This window comes from Megalops cyprinoides, chromosome 24 (genome assembly GCF_013368585.1).
Source record: "Megalops cyprinoides isolate fMegCyp1 chromosome 24, fMegCyp1.pri, whole genome shotgun sequence".
Classification (NCBI taxonomy): domain Eukaryota; kingdom Metazoa; phylum Chordata; class Actinopteri; order Elopiformes; family Megalopidae; genus Megalops; species Megalops cyprinoides.
The window spans coordinates 16,279,608-16,301,718 of NC_050606.1; the positions used below are offsets into that span (position 1 = coordinate 16,279,608).

The 22,111-nt window shown below is 46.3% G+C and overlaps 2 protein-coding genes across 8 annotated transcripts in view; both read left to right on the top strand.

The window, feature by feature from the left end:
- The first annotated feature begins 665 nt into the window (after positions 1-665).
- Positions 666-16,282, top strand: puf60a (poly-U binding splicing factor a). 7 transcript variants are annotated; one of them, XM_036518745.1, is made up of 12 exons: positions 680-735; positions 2,098-2,191; positions 4,083-4,178; positions 4,937-5,026; positions 6,063-6,113; positions 7,217-7,378; positions 7,881-7,973; positions 8,834-9,047; positions 9,187-9,377; positions 11,320-11,449; positions 14,806-15,047; positions 15,826-16,282. In XM_036518745.1, exons 3-12 carry the CDS (start codon positions 4,098-4,100, stop codon positions 16,123-16,125), a joined length of 1,554 nt encoding a protein of 517 aa, XP_036374638.1. In that variant the 5' UTR covers positions 680-735; positions 2,098-2,191; positions 4,083-4,097; the 3' UTR covers positions 16,126-16,282. The 7 variants fall into 7 exon arrangements, with proteins under 7 accessions (XP_036374635.1, XP_036374636.1, XP_036374638.1 ...); XM_036518747.1 differs by having other exon boundaries at positions 684-735; positions 2,011-2,191; XM_036518748.1 differs by having other exon boundaries at positions 699-735; positions 2,164-2,191.
- A 3,178-nt stretch (positions 16,283-19,460) lies between these two features.
- Positions 19,461-22,111, top strand: part of LOC118770848 (protein scribble homolog) — an 88,661-nt gene continuing 86,010 nt past the window's right edge. The window contains exon 1 of the mRNA XM_036518580.1: positions 19,461-20,967. Coding sequence (XP_036374473.1) covers positions 20,809-20,967 — 159 coding nt within the window. The 5' untranslated portion in view covers positions 19,461-20,808. The remainder of the gene's footprint in view (positions 20,968-22,111) is intronic.

Below are 22,111 nucleotides of genomic sequence, written 5' to 3' on the forward strand. Positions count from 1 at the left end.
CCTATATTTGGAATGTTTAATCCTCCAGTTCGGCAGTATGCTCTTTATCGTACAATAAGTTGTCATTTCAGACTTTTTTCCCTTGTGGCATCCTGCATCTGAACAGTTGGCATTCTGGCAAAAACTGAAAGCAAAACTGTGCTGATGATATTACCGTTACACAAAATTAAAAAAAAAATGAAAAAGGCTTTCACTGAAACATAGATTTGACATTTAATGGATGATTAATGAATGATGGATACTCAAAATTGAAAGTGATATTGCGTTTGGCGCAGAAAATAAGTCACAGAGCAGCTCTGCGTTACTCTGAATACTACAGAAAAAATCAAAATACAGCCGCTTTATCGCCAAGAGCGAAGCTTCCCACAACGCTACGAACTACTCAGTAATTTACTGAAGAAACGTCTTACGTAAGTTTAGTGCAAGTTTAGTGTAACTGACGGCTGATGGCAACCCGTCAAAAATAACATAGGGTTGTGGGTGCATTTCAGGTGACATAGTAATACGCCGCTGGATGCTTAGGCACCGCGGCATCAAAGAACTTTGGAGAATTTTCGACAGCAATTCTCGCGAGCAAAAAAGAGGAACTCGTTCGTAACGTAGAATCGCGAGATCTCACCGATAAGGGAACCGTCGTGTTTTTTTGCTGCGTGAAATCTCGCGAGAGTCCGGAGTCTTCATCGGTGTGGCCCTGTGCGCGAGACGGTGTGCTTCATGGCGGTGGCAGTATCTGCGGTAAATAAAATACATTTACAGCCTTATGCTATTGTTCTGTTTTATACTCGTTGTCTATCTGTGTTTGTAAAATTGAGGGAAAGTGTAACTGGCAGAGCGTTACCTTGCATCAGATTTGGAAGCTGTGTAAGCGATCTGGAGAAAAGGGAGAAAAACTTCCCACGTCTGTGCTGCGCTCAACCGGTTAGCTAAGTGAAATGCTGAATCGGATCAAACAAGCGGGATCGGGTCCGATTCTGTTAGACCCGGAGTACATGTAAAGATTGGCTATACTAGATGCGAGGGAAATTTTGATCAGTCGAATAAACAATATTGGCTATATAAGAGGGTTCCTTTTATTTAGGATTGATCAAACGGAACACTTTGTTCCAGGTAGCTAGTATAGTTAGCTACCTGCCCGGCTCATCAGATACCCGCGCAATACTGTTAGCGACCCAGCTAGCTGAATCTGAAGCTGCGTAGGCTAGCTGTTTTAGTTAACTAGGTAATCCAGCTCCATTCCGAGTTAGTTTAACAAGAAGTTCTCCTCTCGATATGTCGACGTTTGCAAGTAACACGATAGCCAACTAACAGCGAAGCAGTGAGGGGTTAGGACGTGCTAGGCCGCTTTTGTCATGTCTGTATAGCATTAGCTGGGTAACTATCTCGCAGCATTAACCTAGCTAACTAGCTAGCAGTCTGTTGACGTTGAACACTTGAATGTGCATTTTTACCTTTTTGGTAAGCTAAGTAAGGGGAGGTATATGTCGCTACAGTTAGCTAGCTGCGGCTCACACTGGAGAGGTTCAGCTAGCAAGCTGGCTATTCACTCCAGTTATTTGTGAAGTAATTGGAGTGAATAGCCTGCTCACAAAACACTGCTAGCCCAGCTAGCAAACTAACCTCAATCTCAACTCTGATCTCAGATGGTAGTCGGTTGCTATCTGTTAAATTGCTTGCTAGCTTTAAAATCTGTCTCAACCAGATATGATGTGGTTGTGCGTGTAACTTATTTCCCCAAGAAAACTGCTTGGTTTAATTTAGGAAATTGGCTAAATCAGACGTTTTTACACAAAAATTTGAAACCATACAGGCATCTGAAGGATTAGTAGTGTTAATCAACAGAGGTGCAGTCCAAAACAACGGTCTAAAACTGTATTAACGTCCAGACTAACCAAAAAACACTGCTCTGACGTTGCCTTTACCATTCTTAACAAGACGCTGCTTTTATGTTACAATACCATTCCCAGATTTTCCCAGACAGTGTTTCAGCTTTATTTTTTTTATTATATAAAGTGCATCGTGTGTGCAGGGGTGAACGGGACGCTTCCATTGGTGGATTGATTGCTTCAACTCATCTGAAGGATTTCTCTTTCCCTGTAGACTCTGTTTTGAACTGTAAAAGCTCTCCCAATTTATTATCTCCCCCCCACGGGTAACGCGCTTCAGGACACCCCCAACGAAGAGCAGGTGCTAGGTAAGGGGCTCACCTTTCCCATCATGCACTTCATGCCTCCTTTGCTGTGAGTGAAGGCTCTTTGCATCAACTTAAGTGGGTCGAGCCTCTCCTTGAATGTGTACCCTGCTAAGGTGTTGCTTTTGAGTTTCGCCATTTGAGGTGCCCCAGCGTGCCGCAGTGACTCTTAACTTACCGCACCGCTTGGCACTGCTCCTATTGCAATACACTGTGTAGAGCCAATAATAATAATAAGCTTATGATGTTTGTGACACTGACAGACTGAGAGCACTGTTTTTTCCCAGTACGTTCTGTTTGCCCTGTTGAATATTGAAGGACGTTTTTTTTTTTTTTTCCTGTATGATCCTAACTTGTGTAAACGTTTGAAAAGACCTGGGGAATCCTGCAAATTTCTTTTCCATTGTCTTGCTTTCACAGCAGAAGGAACTCTGGTTACATAAATATAGCCTGAAAGCTAGCAATAATAGACTTTGTGGGATAGGGTAGTGGGGGAATGGATGTGTATTCAGACATTTTAAATGGGAATAAAGACATGGAATGGGTACAGTTTCAAGGATTACAAATGCCTTTTCTTTCCAGCCATAAGTCTTCTTCCAAGGCATGTTACCTAAACTGTCTTTGTTCTTCAACGTGAAAGAAAAAAAAAGTTTTACGCCCTGTTGCACTGTGGATGTACATAATTCAGTGTGTTGCCTATCCAATAACTCTTGATCTAAGTAGGTTTGTGTTTTTTCTTTTCCTTTTTTCTTTTTTTGTTGTTTCTCTCTGTGTGTCGTTTGTGCTGTAGAGCGTATCTCTTGACTGTACTATATTTCCAAAGCCAATGGCAGAACTAATTGGGTTCAAACCTCCTTAAGGGGGCAGTGCACCACTCTGGAGTTCATAAGAGCAAAGGTACTAATGTTTTCTTCTGTGTCATAGTCAATAAGGCGACTTCATCACATGGTACTTAGTAATCCAGTCTGAGGGTAAATGTACAGTCCCCGTAATTATAAAAATATCAGTCATTTGTAAATGAATATTAAGTACGCCGTCAATTAACTGCATGGATTACTTCTGTATGTGTCGCACTGCAGTGATGTGAATCACTTTCATATCCTGTTTTCAAGGCTATTGTGTCTAATTTGCATACCTTTTTGGCAACTTTATTTGTGTAAAGAAAAATTGTATAACTTATGAAAATGATGGATGCCAAAGATGTGATTATTTTAAGCCCTCCCCCCCAAATTACAAAAATTTTAGACTTGGAAAATTTGCTTGTGTAGGGCATTCAAAATAATGTACAGTTATGATTACTGCATTATTTCAGAGCAAGCTCAAAATGGCAACCACTACATTTGGCCTCAGGTTATTTTCCCACACGTCTGTTGAAAATTTAGTTTTTTTGTAATGGCCTGAATTAGGAGTGATATTCCACAACATTCTTCATTCTGATGCACTGAATCCTCTTGAGAGTTCCATACATCCAGTACAACAGTATAAGAGGAGAGGATTCATAGGTTACTTCGCAGGATATGATGAGCTTATCAGATTTTTTTTCAGCAAGGTTTAAAAATTCCACGTTTCTTAGGAACCATAAAAGTTACATGTTTTTTGGAGGACGGTTTCAGATTTGAAGCAGCGCTTTGTAATTAGTCAAAACGTACCAGAGCACTAAACGATCCCATTCAGAACCCTGCCAGTGCACTCCGTGAGTGAACGGATTTGAGTTTGCTCTGAAAACCAAGAGAGAGTGAATATGTGAGCCGAGCCAAGTATTGATCTCTGGGCGTGTGCGTGTGAGGGGAGCCGGGACGCTTCGTTCCCGCTGGGCCCCCTCAGTGCGCGCGTGTGTCCGGTGGAGAGAAGACGCCGTCTCTGACTGCCCCCCCCCCCGGTCTTGTGTTTGCAGGGAGGCGAGGCTCTGATGATGGAGAATGGACAGAGCACGGCCTCGAAGCTCGGCCTGCCCCCTCTCACCCCTGAGCAGCAGGAGGCACTGCAGAAGGTAAGGTCGCTAACGGGCAGGCGGTACGAGCGATGCAGAAACAGTACAGTGCAGACGTAGACATGTGTCATAGATGCCTTAAGCACAGAAATATCACAGATGTGCTAAAACTGTTATACATGATGCACCAGACACTTTCCTAGAATGCGTACACATAGTTTACATAGCTGTGATGTACTGTTCTTGGATTCTGAGTGTCATAAAAATTGTAGCTGCAGGCTAACTTGATACACAGAACTTAACCTGTGGATTTGCTTTTGGATCTCAAAAACAGATAGGCTGGAAAAGGAGCTAGAAATTTTGTTTAAACACATTTTCCAGTTTAAATGACTGAAGTGGCTACATCCACGTGACTTCAGGTTGTTGAACTGGGATTAATGCTTTTGGGGACACGTGCCGATTGAATCAATCATTTTAACACCAGAGTCTGCTGGTCCTATCCTCAATCACTGGCACACTTGAAATATGAGCTATGAAGGTGAGAGCTGCCAGGCCTGTCTTAATTTACATTTTGGTATGGACCACGTCACTATCATCTGTCATTAAAACACACCTTTAAACGTTACTCCAAAAGTGCATCCCTGAAATTATTTAATTTTCTTTCAGTAACACTATTTGCAGTATAAAGATTGCTTAAACTTCATGTTCGTGTACTACAGAAGAGAGTTCTGGGATATGTGTGTGGGATGTTAGGGTGGCTGTCATTGGACACCGGTGCTTTCTGTCGGTGGATGCCAACACTGTGTTCCTCCATCCAGGCAAAGAAATATGCCATGGAGCAGAGCATAAAGAGTGTGCTGGTGAAACAGACCCTCGCACACCAGCAGCAGCAGTTCACTAACCTGCAGGTGAGAGACGTGCTCGGTTACAGCCCCCCCCCCCCCCTCAAGTGTAATTAAAAGGGGAAGTCCAGCCTGCCATTTAACTTCAGTGCCTTTTCCAGTGTTTCTCAATGACTTGTGCGGACACTAGAATTCTGAATCGAGTCCAGTAAGCCCGTACCCCAGCTCGACTCCTTGGCCTTACTACCAGAGCTTTCCAACGCTATCTTTTACCTCACCTTTAACCTCTGCCTCAGTTGCAGCCCGGTCTCTTTCCTCCGCAGTGATCTCAAGATCAGATTACTCGTCCGTTGCAGTGGTCAGCTCCTTCCAAGATGGCAGATCGATTCTGTTTTCCTTTTTTGCTGTGAACCCGAGCTAGGGGAAGTTTGTCGTCCTTCAGCAATGCATTTGTGCAAAGCCCTCAGTAATTCTGAATGTAACTTTGCTCCCAGAGGGCTGATGTGCTGTCCTATAGTATATACTTTTGTTTAGAAGGATGCAGTATGGGCTTGTAAAACAAGAACTTGTTTCCTTCACTGTAATAATTAATGAGGTTACTTGTACCACATGGGCCACATTCTTTCTAGGGCAAACCATCTCTTGTTTTCCGCACTGTAAAGGGAGCGCTGCATTAATTTTAAGCAAAGCTCTGTCCCTTGTCACCGTAAATTCTAAAGCTGTTTTAAAAATAGCTTTTAGGTGGATACAGGCACAGATGCAGCAAGTCCGCAACAAACGGAGCCCTGTGAATGAATACACGAATGTCTCGATTGGGTGCGTGGCTTATGTCTGTGTTAGGCCCAGCCATCAAATGTACATACTGGTCCGTCGCTCCATAAGCTTTATAGGGGAAGGTCTGCAAAGCACTGCATCTAGGGCATGTTAAAGGAGGGCACACCCAGCCAATAATTCCCACCCAGCATCTTTCTGTATTGCTCTGTGTGTCTTTCTCCATAATGTGCATGTAAGGGGTGACCTTTGAAAAGATTATGCATTGCTTAAAAACAAAACAAACAACTGACGCAGCCACAAAGGTAATTTTGCTTTCACTTTCTCTCAGATGGCCTCCCTGACGATGGGCTTTGGAGATCCTCTCTCGCCTTTACAGTCGGTCAGTACGCCATTACACCTTCATGTGCTTGCTTAGTAAACGGGGTCTTACCCTGTCACTGATCACTGGCCCACACGCCTGTGTCCGTCCATCCATGTGAACGTCGTAACATATGTCCCATAAAGGTGTAGATGTGTAAAATGTACATGAATGATGCAGAGTCAGCGCACTGAATACACAGCGCATATAGAGTGCAACATAAAAATGAATCTTTTCTTTCAGTTAGAAAAATGCTGACGTTTTCTTCTTGTGTTTTTGAGTTGTCTTGTGCCTAGATAGCTGTGTCATACAGTATCCTGCAGTTAAGATTATTTCAAACCAATGAATGTATTTGTGGTTTGCTCTGAAGCAGCAGGCTTTTGGTCAACGGTCCAGCATGTATCTTTAAAGTATAATTATTCATTTGAACTTTTTTATTTTTCGAGTTGAATAGTCTGAGTAATCGTAGCGCAGGAGTAATAATGGCACCTGGGTATCAGTGAACTGAACAAAAAGCTGTTGATTGTCTCTAGGCTCTCTGCACGTTTGGCATGTCCGCGTGAAAGGCCATTAAGCGAAAAAGGAAAAGGGGTCATGGCGGAAATGACCATGGCAACTGCCCGAGGAGCCCCCTTTTATCTCTCATTAAAGGCTTTCAGTTGCCTGCATACATCTAATTTCGCTGCTTCGCTGCATTTAATATGACCTCAAAAACCCATGTAAATGAATGGAGCTCACCCCTCATTAGCGTTACAGCTGAGGCAAATGAATTGTTTGGGTTGTTTTTGGTGGCTTTCACACCTAGTTAATGTGTGTCAGCGGAGATAGCTTTGTTTTTAGCCAGTTTTGGTTCATTTTTTTTTTATGAAAATAAGGCTGTTTTGGATTTTTTTATGCATGTGACCTCACAGTGTGGGTAAGGGGATTAAAATGTTAAAAGATGTTTATTAAAACATTTATTTAAAAGAGTACTTGAGGGAGCAGGTGCATAGATTGATGCTGAAGAAGAGTTGCCATCGTCGTCTCCTGCATGTGTCTTGGTGTGGTTGTTCCGGCTGAGCCGCTGTAAGAGTCACGGTCACTGAGCCGCTGTAAGAGTCACGGTCACGGGGGCCTTTCCGCAGGTGGCCGCGCAGCGCCAGCGGGCTCTCGCCATCATGTGCCGGGTCTACGTGGGCTCCATCTACTACGAGCTCGGCGAGGACACCATCCGGCAAGCCTTCGCCCCCTTCGGCCCCATCAAGAGCATCGACATGTCCTGGGACTCTGTTACAATGAAGCACAAGGTCAGAACAGAAACTCTCCTTTTCTGTTATTATTTTACAGTAGTCATCTACCCACCATGTTCTGTAATAAATACCGCATGAGCACTGAGAGAGGTTCAGACCAGCTGCCTGCATTGTCTTAAAGGATTTTCCCTGGAAAGATCAGCGGGTGAATATGCTGTTGTTTTTTATGTGTATTTTGTGTTTGTAGTTATGACTTTTAGTTCATAGTCAAACCAAGCACTTTCTTTGTTATTCCCAATTCCGACCAAAAAAAGATGAATAGATTGCACGGCTCCATGACGAGACATTAAAAATCCATTTAAATCGACCCCGTGATGCTGAAAGGCTGAGAACATGGGGCGGGTTTATCCGTCATTACCCAGCGGCGACCTCCTCCAAAGGTCCTTTATAAAAAGCCCCGGGGGCGTTTAAAGCGCCGCGCCTCTGATGACCGTCCCTTTGGAGGGGCTGTCCCCGCTCCCCCCCCGGTGACGCGCCTCTCTCCGCTGTGTGCCTGCAGGGCTTTGCCTTTGTGGAGTACGAGGTGCCCGAGGCGGCCCAGCTGGCTCTGGAGCAGATGAACTCCGTCATGCTGGGAGGAAGGAACATCAAGGTGAGCCGCCCGGCGTTCGGGGCCCGGCCGGGAGCCCTCTGTAGTTCTGCCCTTAGACTGAGCAGCACACTCGCTGTTCTCACCGGCAGGGGCCAGAGCCAGGCACATACATGTGAGTGCAGGTCACATACAGTACCGGTCAAAAGTTTGGACACACCTGATTAAAAAAGATGGGAAGCATGCCTTCAAAGACACTTTGATCTAAAGACTTGTGCTTTTAAATGCTTGAAATTTGTGTCTTGGGCAAATATAGTGAAGCTGATGTCTGTATATGAATTTCTTTTTTAAAAAATTCATTTAAATTTTTTTGGCTTTGGAGATTCCAAAATATAAGATTTGATTTGTATAGCACTTTTTGGTCACTGCCTGGCTCCATTTCTTTTATTTTATTGTTTTGATGTCTTTACTATTATTCTAAAATAAACTTTTGACTGGTACTGTAACGGTATAGTCAGCTCTCCGTTAGATAATGGTGAGCCGTGGTGTGGATAATCTGTTAAATGTCCATTGTAGCTGTATTTTCCTTTCTACTGTATTTGACATAAAATAACTTGAAATAATGGTGCTACAGATGAGCTTCTGACAAGGATAACTTGGAGAACAGAACATAACTTTAAACCTGCCATATAAATTCCCACACATGAGTAGGTATGGAGAAACGTGTTAATGTTTGTGCTCTGCACGGCATTCGGTACATTGCAGACAGTTTACTGCATACTCCTGAGTTTTGGATAATGGCTGCTATAGAATGATGCTTCTCTAAGTTGTCTGATGTTGAAGTGCACAGCCGGGTTTCTGCCAGTGAATCCCGTCGAGCGGCGCCTTGCCCGCGGTTCCTGACCCGTGTGTCTGTGCCGCAGGTGGGCCGGCCGAGCAACATCGGCCAGGCGCAGCCCATCATCGACCAGCTGGCGGAGGAGGCCCGCGCCTTCAACCGGATCTACGTCGCGTCCGTCCACCCCGACCTGTCCGACGAGGACATCAAGAGCGTCTTCGAGGCCTTCGGGAGGATCAAGTCCTGCACGCTGGCGAGGGACCCCACCACGGGCAAGCACAAGAGCTACGGTTTCATCGGTGAGCGGCGGCCCTCCTGCCCGTCCGTCCCCCGGCGCGGTCCCCCCACTCTCGCCCCGCTGCCCCCCTGTCGACCTCTCACCCCGCTGATGGCTGAGTTATTGAGTTCCGCCCTTTCGTCTCCCCCCCCCCTCCTCAGAGTATGAGAAGGCCCAGTCGTCCCAGGACGCGGTCTCCTCCATGAACCTCTTCGACCTGGGGGGCCAGTACCTGCGGGTGGGGAAGGCCGTGACCCCGCCCATGCCCCTCCTGACCCCGGCCACGCCCGGCGGACTGCCCCCCGCCGCCGCCGTGGCAGCGGCTGCAGCCACCGCCAAAATCACTGCCCAGGTAAATACCTTTAAACTCTCAGAGAGCCCCTTTAGTCTGCCACACCTCTCAGTTTTAGTCCAGTGAAGGACAGCTTTGTGAGGATAGGGCCACTTTGTGATGCAGAACTAATAGTTTCTCTGGAGCAGTGTACAGTCTCTTCTGTTGCCATAGTATAGCTGTAGTAATAGTAGGGTGATTGTTACAAAATCCTAAAATGGAGGAAAATTTACTTCATTTCCTCTGCTGGCACAACTGGTGGACCCATGAACTGAATTAAATTTAACAAGAAAGTAAACTATTTTTTGTTGCACGCCTTTCAGTTTTGACCTTAATTGTAAACAAAATAATTTTAAACATGAACAGCTAATAATTTCCAACCACAGTCAGAATATTAGAACTCTTATCAGAACTAAAATTTAGAAGATTCTACTTATTCATAAAAGTGGAGAATTTGCATTAAAAACGTGAGTATCGCTGCTATGATAATATAAGCAATTTATTCTAATTTGAAAATTATCCCTAAAGCAAAACTTCTAACAGTTTGAAGACAATGGAGTCGCAGTGCATGCATTTCTCAGCGTGCTGCGTTTAAATGAAGGCTTCACGTGGTAACTCTCGCTGAGCATTTTCAAACGGCAAAGCCCTCAGAATGGAGCTTATGTGGCTGTTTTGGCAGAGCTGAGCCATTAACACTGTTGCTTCACACACAGTGCTCCAGCGTGGCCTCAGTGGTTCTGAATGGTGGCCTTAGGCATTAAATAGGGCTGGAAATCCGGGTCAGGGGAGAGACACACCAGTGCAAAAACCTGATACCGCGGATGCGTGTGCATTTGTTTTTTTAAAGGAACAAATGCAGCATTTTACCATTTAAAAAATCTGATCAATGTCCAGAATCCAGCTGTCAAGTATCCAGAAGAAACCCCTAGCTCTTGTTAAAAAGGAACAGCCAGGGCCGTGATCAGTTCACGCTCATTATCTTGCCTCTAGCTGATCTCCCACTGACCCTGCCTCAGTCATATTTGTGAAGTTATTATAATGCAGCAGATCACATTTCAGATGGTGGCTGGGTTCCAGCTGGTGCTGTCATATCTGGTGTTTGCCAGCGCACTGTCGGCCGGAGCCGATTTGCTGTAGACTCCTGTATAGCTGGCCTGCAGCCAGGGTCACTCAGTGCATAAACAGCGCCCGTGTGCACGAGGGGTGTGCATTGTACGCTTGATTGCCAGTGTTTCCTCGACTCTCACCGTGCAGTTAAACTAACAGGATGTGCGGCCGCCTCTCGGCCCTCCCCCATCCCTGTAGTTAATCCCCAGAATAATGGCTGTCACAGGGATCGTAGGCAGGAAGGTGGCCTCTCGCAGGGGCCGCTGTTAATTAGGCACCCGGGGCCCCTGGGAGGAGAGTTCAGCACAAACACAAGGCCACACAACGAATGGGCAGGAAGGCAGGAGCTGGGGCCTGCCCTCAGCTCTCAGTTAAACATCTGAGAAAGAAACCCTAAGAGGAGCGCTGTACTCATTTGTCTTCCGCATGGTTTTGTTTCGTCTTAAATTATCTGCCAGCGTGCTGACAATTTTTTCACGTTCGTGTTTGTTTGTAAAGGATATAAACTGGAACAGTTGTTAGCATTTGGTCCAGCTTGATATAAGTGTTTGCCATTTCGTTGTCCTAAGTCATTTGTCTGACATTTTGGTCTCATTCCTCATTTAGATATGTTCGTGTCTCGTTGTAGTTCCATGGTCAAATGTGACAGTGCATTGTAGTCATTCGCTGTAGCGGTTACCTGGAGCGTCAAGCGCACCAAATCAGAGTAGCAGCCCTGTCTTTAAAATTAGTTTCTCCATGCTAGGCTGTGTGTCCGTCTGTCTTGTCCGTCCTCGTCCCCGCGTTTTGTGTTTCTGTGTTCCATGTCCTGGTTCACCGGCACTGTCCAGGCGGTGTTCCCTTATGTCCCCCTTTGTTCTTCCAGGAAGCTGTAGCAGGAGCGTCCGTGCTGGGGGCGCTGGCCTCCCCCGCCCTGTCCCTCACCCAGCAGCTGGGGGGCCTCCCCCAAGCCGTCATGGCAGCCCAGGCGCCGGGCGTCATCACAGGTAGGCAGGCAGGCAGAGAAGGGCGAGGCAGAGAGAGGGGGAGGGGCGGTGGGGGGTGGGGGTGAGGAAGAGGAGCACAGATGGCGCAGCCACCACCAGCCGACCGCTGAGACGAGACCGCCGGATGCCGTCTCTCTGTGCCGGATCACTCCACACGGGGGGGGGGGGGGGGCAGCGAGTCTCCCTCAGGGACATCTTCAGGGGTTGGAGGGGGCTGGGGGGGTGTAATTGGTGGATGAGCATGAGATGGCATCTCTCAGCCCAAGCAGTCTCACCATTCAGCTCTGTTGTACATTATGAAGGAATCTGCCTTTACGAAATCCTTGTGACCGATATACGTTACCCCCCTGCACAAAGAGCGGCCTTGTTACAATGTAGTGAAGCCCCCTGCCTTGAAGAGGGCCGACAGAGTGAGCTTTTTTTTTATTTAAAAAAGCATACGTGTGTAGCTGTAGTTGAGAAGCGGTAGTGGCAGGAGGTTGGCGTAGTTTGGTTCCTCTTTGGAACGTCAGATTTGCGTAGATGTCCGGGTACCGCGTCCTTTTCAAAGCCAGCGAAAAGCTCGGGGATGCGTGACACATTGATTCCTCTGTCCCCTCCCATTCGAGGCCTCATTGATGTCAGCCTCAAATGCCAGCTCTCACAATACAGCATTGACCTGTTTGAGCCATGGCTCACCATTTCCACTGCACTTAACTGCATCCTGCCCTGTAGCGTTTTACTAAAACGTGGTTGATTTGGTTGCCTGAGGCACCCCCCCCCCCCCCCAGGCACGTAACCGTCACTCTGACTTTTGGTGGTGACGAGGAACCTCCCCTCCATGGTGAATATCCCTGCCCAAATTCCCCATTGACCCCTCCCACCGCCCCACCCATAGCCCCACCCATCGATGTGCCCGCCTCAGACACCTTGCCCCCCTGATTTTGAGCGTGCTCTTTGCTTCTTGAGTGGCATGTGTTCGATGCATGTGGAATGTGTGCTTATCGGAACAAGGCCTGCTCCATAGGGTAAGTACCGGGTTTACAGTGTTGTCACCTGTGCAACGTTGACCTATGAACTGCTTGATGACCATAGATGCTGCTAGATCAGACACGCCGATTGGAAGCAGTGGGAAGAATTAATACAAATAGGGCTGCAGCACATAAACCCAGTAGTAAACCGTTTTGTCCTTGAAACCCTGTTTTCAATTAGCTTGTCCGATCTACCAATTCCATTTACCCTGTGTTCTGGATCCACAGATTTGACAGTCATTTCAAAAGCATGTAAGAATATTCTTTGTGATCATGTCACTCTGTGTCCAGTGGTGGTGATATGGTGGATAGCTCCTGCACTGCCAAGGGCAGTGTTCTTGGTGGATGATTGGAGTCTGTCACCATAGCCTTGAGCTGTGGTCTTGGAGTCCTAGATTACCGGCCAATCAGAGCATTTTTTTTCCCTCCCCTCAGTTCACAGTAGGTCAGCGCAAGTCCCCCTCTCTGGGGATGTTTGGGTGCAGGCTGTCACTCTTGTGACTGCGTGAAACGGACAAAGTGAATGCAGCGTCAGGCACGTTTAAGCTCGAAGGGAGCAATTAGCGCTAATGGGCCTTTAAAATAACTCTGGTGCAAAGTCAATGGAGAGGGAGTTGCTATGGTGAGAGCAGTTCAGAGAACATGCTGTTGGTAACAGCTGATACTCCCAAGCCTCCTCTGATGGAGAAGGCTAAGGAGCATCATCTTTGATGCGCAAGTTCCGAAATCTAAAACCAGATATGTAGCTGGCCACAGTTGTAAGTAGGTAGTCATACAGTGATAACTTCGAAGCCACCCTTATCAGTTAAATTGGTCCACCACTTGGGTTGAATCACTGAACCTTGCTGGGCACACTGTCCCAAAGCTAATGAGCTTCTTCAGCGGAGGTGTAAGACATTCCTGTGGGAAAAGACCCTCGGGAGTCCCACAGCTTTGTCGGTTTGAAGTACAACAGAGGTGGATGTGAACAGTGGTACTGCCATTCCATGCACAGCTGTGACAAGCAGAATTTTCAAATTTCACATTTCATTCCACCAGCACTGATGACCAGGAACCATCAGCACACTCATCTCTTTCCTCACATATGTGTCTCATTCTCCAGTCTCATGTGTAGTCCTTTTCTTTCCAGGTTGCTGTTAACTCCTACACAGTACATAAAGATGGCTCGCCTGTAACGGGACCCCTCCACTAATAGATTTCTCTTTTATTTTCTCTTCTCTCCTTGTCTCTTTCTCTCTCTCTCTGTCTCTCTCTTCCCCTCCCTCTCTGACCCTCCACAATCGCACCAACTGTGGCCACTAAATACCTCCCCTTTGCTGCACATTGACCATCAAGTGTGAAGAGGACTGTCTCCCTCTCCAACTGCTAGTACCCCCCCATAAACAAATCTCACATTCCCATTGGCCAGTGAGTTACAGATCCCGTGTGTTTGTGGATTTCACTTTGGTGTGCATCAACATTATGTGACAGGGCCCTCCAGCCAGTCGTTAACGGTATCATATGGCAAAAGGTGCGGCTGTTAAAATGACAGTGGGCTTCTTAGGCTGTTTAACCAGCTCTCGCATTGAAGATACAGCTGAGGGTGATTTCATTAGATATCATCAGGGATTTATGTTTTGGTCTTTCTGCAAAAAAAAAAGAACCATATAAAACCCATCTCATTTCTTTGTCCACTATTTGGTAATCCAAGCATTCCCATTCTGATTCCTCCATTAGAATCTTATGATGACCAGCATAGGTAGCACTTGCTACAAAGGACGCCCATCAGTGTAAGCAAGACATTGTTATGTAAAAGAAAAGTCTTCCTTAAGGGGATTTCTATTACTTTAAGACAGTCTGTTTTCTGTCTTTGCAAAGTCTTTCCTCCCTCTCCTGTGGGTGCAAGGGGGAGGTTAAGAAGTCTCAGTCTGCGGGGCTGTGCAGGTGATCTGGTCCCTGTGGGTTGTGTTCTTAGAATGATCGGGGCCAACATGCATGCAAGACAGAATGGACAAGCAGGGGCCCGGTGAAGGAGCCGCTAGGCAAGACACCAGCTTTCACCTCACAAGCTCTTTATTGGCATCAGCCACCAAAGGACAGCCGTTGGTGTGCACTTGAGCCCAGACCAAATGAGAACCGACTCTGTGCTGTGGCGGTTGCCAAGGGAAAACCGCGTGGCCGGTCGTGCCCTCTTCGTTTGAGCAGGGGTGCGTTGTGTCACGCGTCACTAAGAGCCCGGCGGCCGGTGACGCCGCGCCCGGCAGATGAGGACGGCTCATTCGGTCTGGGGGGGGGGGGGGTGGGGGGCACTGAGGCGCGCGGCCCGGCCGGTTTAACCCCCCTCCGCCTCTCCCGGTCTCTCCCCAGGGGTGACCCCGGCGCGGCCGACCCTGTCCGTGCTGCCCCAGGTGGGCCTGGTGAACCCGGTGCTGGCCTCCCCGCCCGTGCTGGCCACCGCGGTGGCGGCGGCCCAGGAGGCCAAGAAGGAGGAGGAGGAGGCCTTGCAGGACGGCACGGGCCAGGAGATGCTGAGCGAGCAGGAGCACATGAGCATCTCGGGCAGCAGCGCCCGCCACATGGTCATGCAGAAGCTGCTGAGGAAACAGGAGGTGGGGCCCTGGCGCCTCTCAGCGCGATGAATATACATCCCCATCTGTCACCGTGTCTCTGCAGTCTGCAGCAAAAACCTCTGTGCTGCCGTGTTTACCGCAGAGGCTACCATTTATTCCCGCTCGAGTGATCTATCGCGTGTAGGCTGACTTCTCTGCCTGAGCATATAGAACATTGTGTCAGCTGTACGGCTACAGTCTGTTCCTGATTGCAGTATAATGCCAGGACATAATCTTACATGGGCAGTATTACAAAAATAAACATACAGAATGTTCTAATATTGTGACTACTTTTAATAGCATGACTTGCCTTTGCTAGACCATTGCCATAGCTGTTTAAATACGTGATATGTAGTTATAAAACATGAATCGAACAGCATCACTAGTTTGGGATGGTTTGGGAAGCTGAAGCCGTATGGGAGGTGCTGTTAGAGGCAACATGGAGGCCCATGCATCGTTTCTGTACCTCCCGTGTTCTGTGAGACTCCGTTTAATTGGAACCACTAAAGTTGCCTGTGTTACGGTACCTTCTCTTTTAAAAGCTTTACCATTAGGAGTAAGTTCATGGACAAACCCATTCTATATGCTCCTGAGAGATGACAGCCTTGGAAATGTTCTAATATGCAGACTAATGGACATGCTTTGATCTTTGTATTCATACCTATCATGTATTCATCCGCGGAGTAGAAATCGTTGTAGAACTGCAGTGGAGGGGTGTTACTTTTGGGTGCCACTGCCGAGCTCTCACACCCCCTCTCTCCCTCGAATCTCCCCGTAGTCGACGGTCATGGTGCTGCGGAACATGGTGGGGCCGGAGGACATCGACGACGACCTGGAGGGTGAGGTGACGGAGGAGTGCGGCAAGTTCGGCGCCGTCAACCGCGTCATCATCTACCAGGAGAAGCAGGGCGAGGAGGACGACGCCGAGGTCATCGTCAAGATCTTCGTGGAGTTCTCCATGGCCTCGGAGATGAACAAGGCCATCCAGGCGCTCAACAACCGCTGGTTCGGCGGCCGCAAGGTCATCGCGGAGGTGTATGACCAGGAGCGCTTCGACAACAGTGACCTCTCCGCATAAACTGTCCTCAGACCCCGCCGAGAAAAAAAAAAAACACCTCTCACATGGCTGCCACCACTGCTACGAGTGACGCTGGCATCTCTTTTTAACTTGTAATTATTTTTTTATTGATGTTGATATTAATATTATTAATGATCCCGTTGGGAGATACAAGGAAAAAAAAAAAAGTAGCGACTCATGGATTTTTTTTTTTTTTTTTTTTTTTTTTAAATTCTGTTGCCTACTGTGAAGGACTGGATATGCTTTTTTGTATTGTTTTCAGTTTTTTTCCCCCTCATTTCCAATCTAGTCAATTCGGTTATCCTTCATATAAATGTTTTTTTTTTTGTTTGTTTTTGCTTGACTGCCAAGTTCAGCTCTTTAAGGACTCGTACATCTTGTTAGAGCTATTGGTTTAAGTTGCCCAGAACAATAAATTCTTCAAATATGAAACTTTGGGTTGTCTTTGAATGTTATCCATTTAGAGTAATAAAAGTTTAATTTCCTACAGAATGGTAATGTTATGCTCAGTACTTGTGTTGCTTAATGTTTGGTGATGTTCGATACTTCAGACTGTTCTTGTTATACAGCGCTTTTTGTGACCAAATAGGAGACCAAAGAGGTCTGTTGTGGTGTTCCTGGGAAGCCTATCATAGTGCACTCCTTAAATTGTTCCCAGTTCAAGCCGGGAACGTTCTGGAAAGGTAACTTAAAATTACAGGATTTGGACACAAATGGGTAATTCAGGTTGTACTACAGCTGGAGACATGAGAGGTAGGCTGATCTGCAGTCTTTCTGGGCTGCTATTTAGGAATTGTAGAGTTTTCAGTCGACTTAAGAGTAAGACCAAGTGAAGAATGAACTGTGCCAGAATGCCATGACACAGCCCTTTTAATAGTGTCATCCGGATTTGTTACTGAAGTCAGGGCCTAAATCTCTCGTACTGATCCAGGATTTCTGATATGCGTTGTACTCCAAATAAGACAAATGAAGGTGTATTGGAAAGCTTTTAATCTACCAAATTTGTATAAAAACTACCCAGGCTATATGATGGGAATTCAAAAGTTGGCCTCTGGTCATGCTGAAGATGAAAAAACCTTTAAGCTTAAACTGAATAAATGGTGAATTGAATTTCACTTTCTAAAAAGCTGTACCTGTAGTAATGATAAGGAAAACCTTAGATTTGACTCTTTAGACAGCAGATGAATCATTCTCATAACTTGCTCTAGCCTGAAGAGTACCAGCCAACCAAAAACTCAAATACCTATATACATGAAGTTAGACATATAGACTCCTCAGGAGTGACAGAGTAATCTCAGGATAGAAAAGAAGTAATCCTCCAGCATTACATACTAGTAACCGCAATTCAAGCAAACCGCAGCGCTTAAAAACCAAAGTACTCGCCCTATATGCCTTAATAAGCAAACATTTACAGCAAGCACCAGCACATTGCGCAAGCTGTGACATGTGGTACGTAGGAGAAACAGGAGATACAATCAAAACAAGACTGGGGCAACACATGCATATAACTTAAAAGCACGTTAACACATTGGGTAGCACACCCTCTGCAGCGTAGGCTGCGATCACACTGAATTGTCAATGATTCCAGTGCAGACAGTGTAGCATCACACTGAAGTAAAATTGCTCAAGAACTTTTTTGAGTATTTGACATCAAGCTCAATCTGAGATACACAACAGAAATATTGAGAAATGCTCTTCACATTGTTTACCATGTAAAAAAAAAACACCATAAGCAGTAGAATGCTCCTTTCGGTAAATCTGTGTCAGTGGCTGAACAACACTTTCGTTCTTAACCTCAGCTGTGGTTTTGTCTTACTTGCAGCTTGGTTATTTTTGGGTATAAGGGAGAGGGTGTCATCTAAAGTGGGTTTTTGACTTTTTCCATGAAAACCAAGCTGGCCTTTAGCCTTGTGGCCTGAAGGAGCCTTTTTGAACATCTACAAAAACTACACTGACCTTTATACTGCCAAATTTGGTGAGTGTTTGATGTACTGGCAAGCGAGGTGTTTGTGATACATACACTTACGGGACAGGAAAAGACGAAAGTTCCTGTTGTCTTATCTAGCAGCCTTGGGGTTTTTGGTATTTTGGTAAATATGTGTTCGTACTTTGGCTGGAAAGTTTGTTATGTTTTACTGACCTAATATGTGCAGAAGTGAAGGCAGGATCGATTTTGACACGTAGCACTTAAATCTGAAACCATTCTGAACCAGCCGTATATGTCCAAGATAAATCCAGACTAATGAATATGCCTCGCCTAATGCCTAATGAAAGGGTGCTCAGTATGCATTTAAACACCTGTTGTCACTACTACTGACGCACATACACACATAAAACTCTGTCTCTGAATGTGGCATATAGATGAGTTTCCATGTGTATCTGTATTTATGCATTTTGTGTTCTCGGGCATGTGCAAGTTGACACTGTCTGTCATAGGTCTGCATTACGGCATGCATGGCATGAAGATGCCAAGACATGCCGTAGCCAAGAGAAGTACAACTTTCACAGTTGTAGAGTTTCCCTAAAGCGTCTCTGTGCTGCCATATGCACCTGCTATGTTCTCCCGCATTGGAAGGCACCAGTGAATCCTGTGAGAGCAGCATCTTTCAGCACAGGGGACTGATGCAGGAACAGCAGGTAAAGCCAAACATGCACATGCACCACACATCCAGGCTGGTGAGCTTGCAACCAGACATCTGGAAACCTACCCTACATAAAAACGAAATATAGTATACTATATTGACAAATATGTTGTTCAGCCAAAGAATGCGTTGAAAGTTCAATTAAAATAAATTAATGCAAATTACAAACCATAAATCATAGACAGATTGAATGAGCTAAAAGTTTATTCTCCAAAAATATGTTTTAATATTTTTGTGAGACCCGAACTGTTAATTGTTCTAGGAACATTTCTTAATTTCTTGTTTTGGGTGATTGGCAAATGTGACAGTTTTAAAAGATGTAGTACAGTTGTAAAAGATCTGATTTGCTCATCATTGTGTGTAATGTGGTAACAACGGCGTTGATTACAATGAAGATTGATTTAAATGGGAAGAAGAATCTCCAAATCTCCGAAATCTCTGCTCTTTCTGGAGAGCTGGGCCGTTTCCCTCCAGAGGCCAGCTTCTGTTCTCCGCATTGTCCTGTGCGCAACTGCCGTTCCAGGGAGTCTCATACTGGCCGATAGATGGCGCAATATCATTCGCTTCCATTCAATTGCCAATGTAGAAGACCTCCCAACCCCGCGGGGTCGCTGTGCGTTGCATGCTTCATTGAAATCAATCGGAGGGCGGGTAAGAGGGAGGGGGGGGGGACAATCGTTCTCAACAGCGAGGCGGAGCTGATACAACAGGCAGCCCTTAGGAGTGAGCACCGCAACAATACAATGATCCACTCACGCCCGGACGTTTAGCGAGGAAAACTCCCCGGCTGCGGACCAGCTGCGGAGCGCATCAGTCTAGTAGTGCTGCGTGTTTGAGAACAGGCCAACAGAGACTTGTCACGTCGCATCGTCGGCCCGGACTTCCTCCTGACTGACAAGCCAGCACCGCGATCCACAAGCCCGGCTGCATCGTTTGCTCTGATCCCCCATCCCCGGCCTGGCTCCTGCAAGTGGAGAGGAAGAATCGGACCCTGTTGCTGTTTTCTTTCTTGGCTGTTAGGAAGCAGATCGAAAGCGTTGGTTTTTGTTGACACGCGAAATCTGGTTTTCCGTGTGGTTATTTTCCATTTAGATTCACATCGAAAACACCTACAGCTATCTGCGACAAAGATCTCCGATTTCTCCAGTCCGATCGCTCCAGCAACACTCCATAGGAGACGTTGCGTTTGGTTACTGATGCGGTGGGACAGGGTAGCTAGCTGGCTAGCTATTAAGCGGCGCCTGGGATTTGAATCGGGATTTACAATGAATGCGACATTGTCTGAGGTCCTCTTGTCATAACAGATCTCTAGCTAGCTTCCTAAAATAAGTCCCCGCTAGGCTCCCAAGACAAGGAGAAGGGGTTTCCTGGCCAGGAAGACACGTTGTTGGCTTGCTAGCAAACAAGCTAGCTAGGTAATTATGTGTAGCTAGCTAAACTGAAAGCAAGATAAAGGTTTAGCTAATTTACATTAAGGAGATGGGTTTATGATTTAGTTTGCTAGCAGGCTAGAATGAATGTTAGTACTAACGTTGACTAAGCGCTAAAAAGCAAACAAGTTAGATATTTGACGTAGCCGGGCTAACTATATTATTTTATCTCCCTTTGTTTTAGTCAAAGTTTTTAGAGTTCCAGCATTCAAATATGGATTTTAATTGAAAACAAAGTACCTCACTAGATAAAAGGAATTTGGTTAAATTTGCTACATTAACTAGGTGGATAGTCAGATGAATACGCGCCTTTTGGATTGATGGATTAAAAGCGTTCTGGATGTCAACGAAATAGGATTTTAACTGGAAGTTACCGCTGCGATGCAAAAGGAATTAATACCCGACATTAGTTTTCCCGAACTGTGAGTCTGGATTTTGGATTTTCTCCTCTTTACAGCTGTTGGATTTTTATAGATTTTTCCCTCGTTTCTTGGCTGTGGTGGATACGATTTTCATCCCGTCTCCTCCTCCTCCCCCCCTCCTGCCCCCCTCGCTGTCCGATGCCGAATATCTGAGTAACTCCAGTATCTGTCCCCCCGCGGCGGCCTGAGATGCTGAAGTGTATCCCGCTATGGCGGTGTAACCGCCACGTCGAGTCGGTGGACAAGCGGCATTGTTCTTTGCAAACGGTCCCCACTGAAATATACCGCTACAGTCGGACCCTGGAGGAGTTGCTGCTCGATGCCAACCAACTTCGTGACCTCCCTAAGGTGAGCGTGAACCGACTGTGTTAGTGTGTGTATGAGTGTATGAGTGTTTTTCAAGGAAGCCGGGTGACTTGTTTTCCAGGAATGCTCGGATACAAGCAAGGTCGCAATGGATGTCAATGTGACGAGGTGAAGAAACGTATAATGGTTCTACCGCTGATTAATGGGGAATGCACATTCAGATTTTATCTGTATGCACCTCGAGCAAAATTTTTGCTCCCTTAACCGCCAAAGAAAGCAACGCATAGAAAGTCACCAAGCTTGAACGCCAAAGCAGTTGGCGGCTTTCATGTGACTCGAGCTTGTCACGGTGTCGGTGAAATCTGCAGTGCCTCTTGTTTGTTAAGCGGAAATTCTTTGAAGTTGGTAGCTTGTATGGTCCTTTATGTATTCCCTACCCCCACCCTGCTCTACCACTTCTTGGGATATAAGTGCTTCCCTGATCTTGGCATCCTTATTCTTCCTGGAGTGCTTAAAAATAGTTCCTCACTGAGATGTCAGGCATTGAAGGTGGCAAGCAATACAGCACAGGACAAGGGGAAGGAGACAGTGGGCTTTTGAAGTGGGGCACAGCTCTTGGTTATGTGTCTGCTGCCTATGTGTGATCTAAATGCAGGGTTTTTTTGTAACACCTTAATATGCTTGCTAATTTTTCCAACCAACAGGATCAAAACAACTCAAAGTTGAAATGAGCAGCAGCGAAATTATCTGACCCTCACTCTGGAGCATTAAGTTCTCCAAAAGAGGGTCTCGGAGCTGTTGGGAGGAACCTATGGTTGTACAGGGGCTGGGGGATTGTTCCCCATTTTGTCATCATCCATTTTGCCATTCTGTCTTCATATTAGGTGGTTTGGCACTGGACCAGACAAGTCCAGTAAGTCAAAATGTTACGTGGTTTCGTTTCTGCTGTAGGAGAAACTCTGGATCTGCTGAGATGAGGTTGCTGTGTCTGAGGTCTTTCCTCTGTCCTCATCTTTCGAAAGGGCCGTGGTGCACGAGGAGGTTCCTCCCCTGCTGAGTTTTTTTTTTCTTTTTTCCAAACCACTCCACTGTAGCTCTGAGGCAGATTTTCAAAGGAATGACCTTTGCAGAAGCACATGAAAGTGCAGGTGGTCTAGTGTGCAAATGTGGAAGTGAGGAAGGGCGA

Excerpts from the sequence above, each read along its gene's own strand:
- puf60a (XM_036518742.1), top strand. The coding sequence starts at position 715 with ATGGCGGTGGCAGTATCTGCG. Across the intron at positions 5,027-6,062 it reads AGCAGTTCACTAACCTGCAG|ATGGCCTCCCTGACGATGGG; the intron begins GTGAGAGACGTG and ends ACTTTCTCTCAG. Across the intron at positions 6,114-7,216 it reads CTCTCTCGCCTTTACAGTCG|GTGGCCGCGCAGCGCCAGCG; the intron begins GTCAGTACGCCA and ends GCCTTTCCGCAG.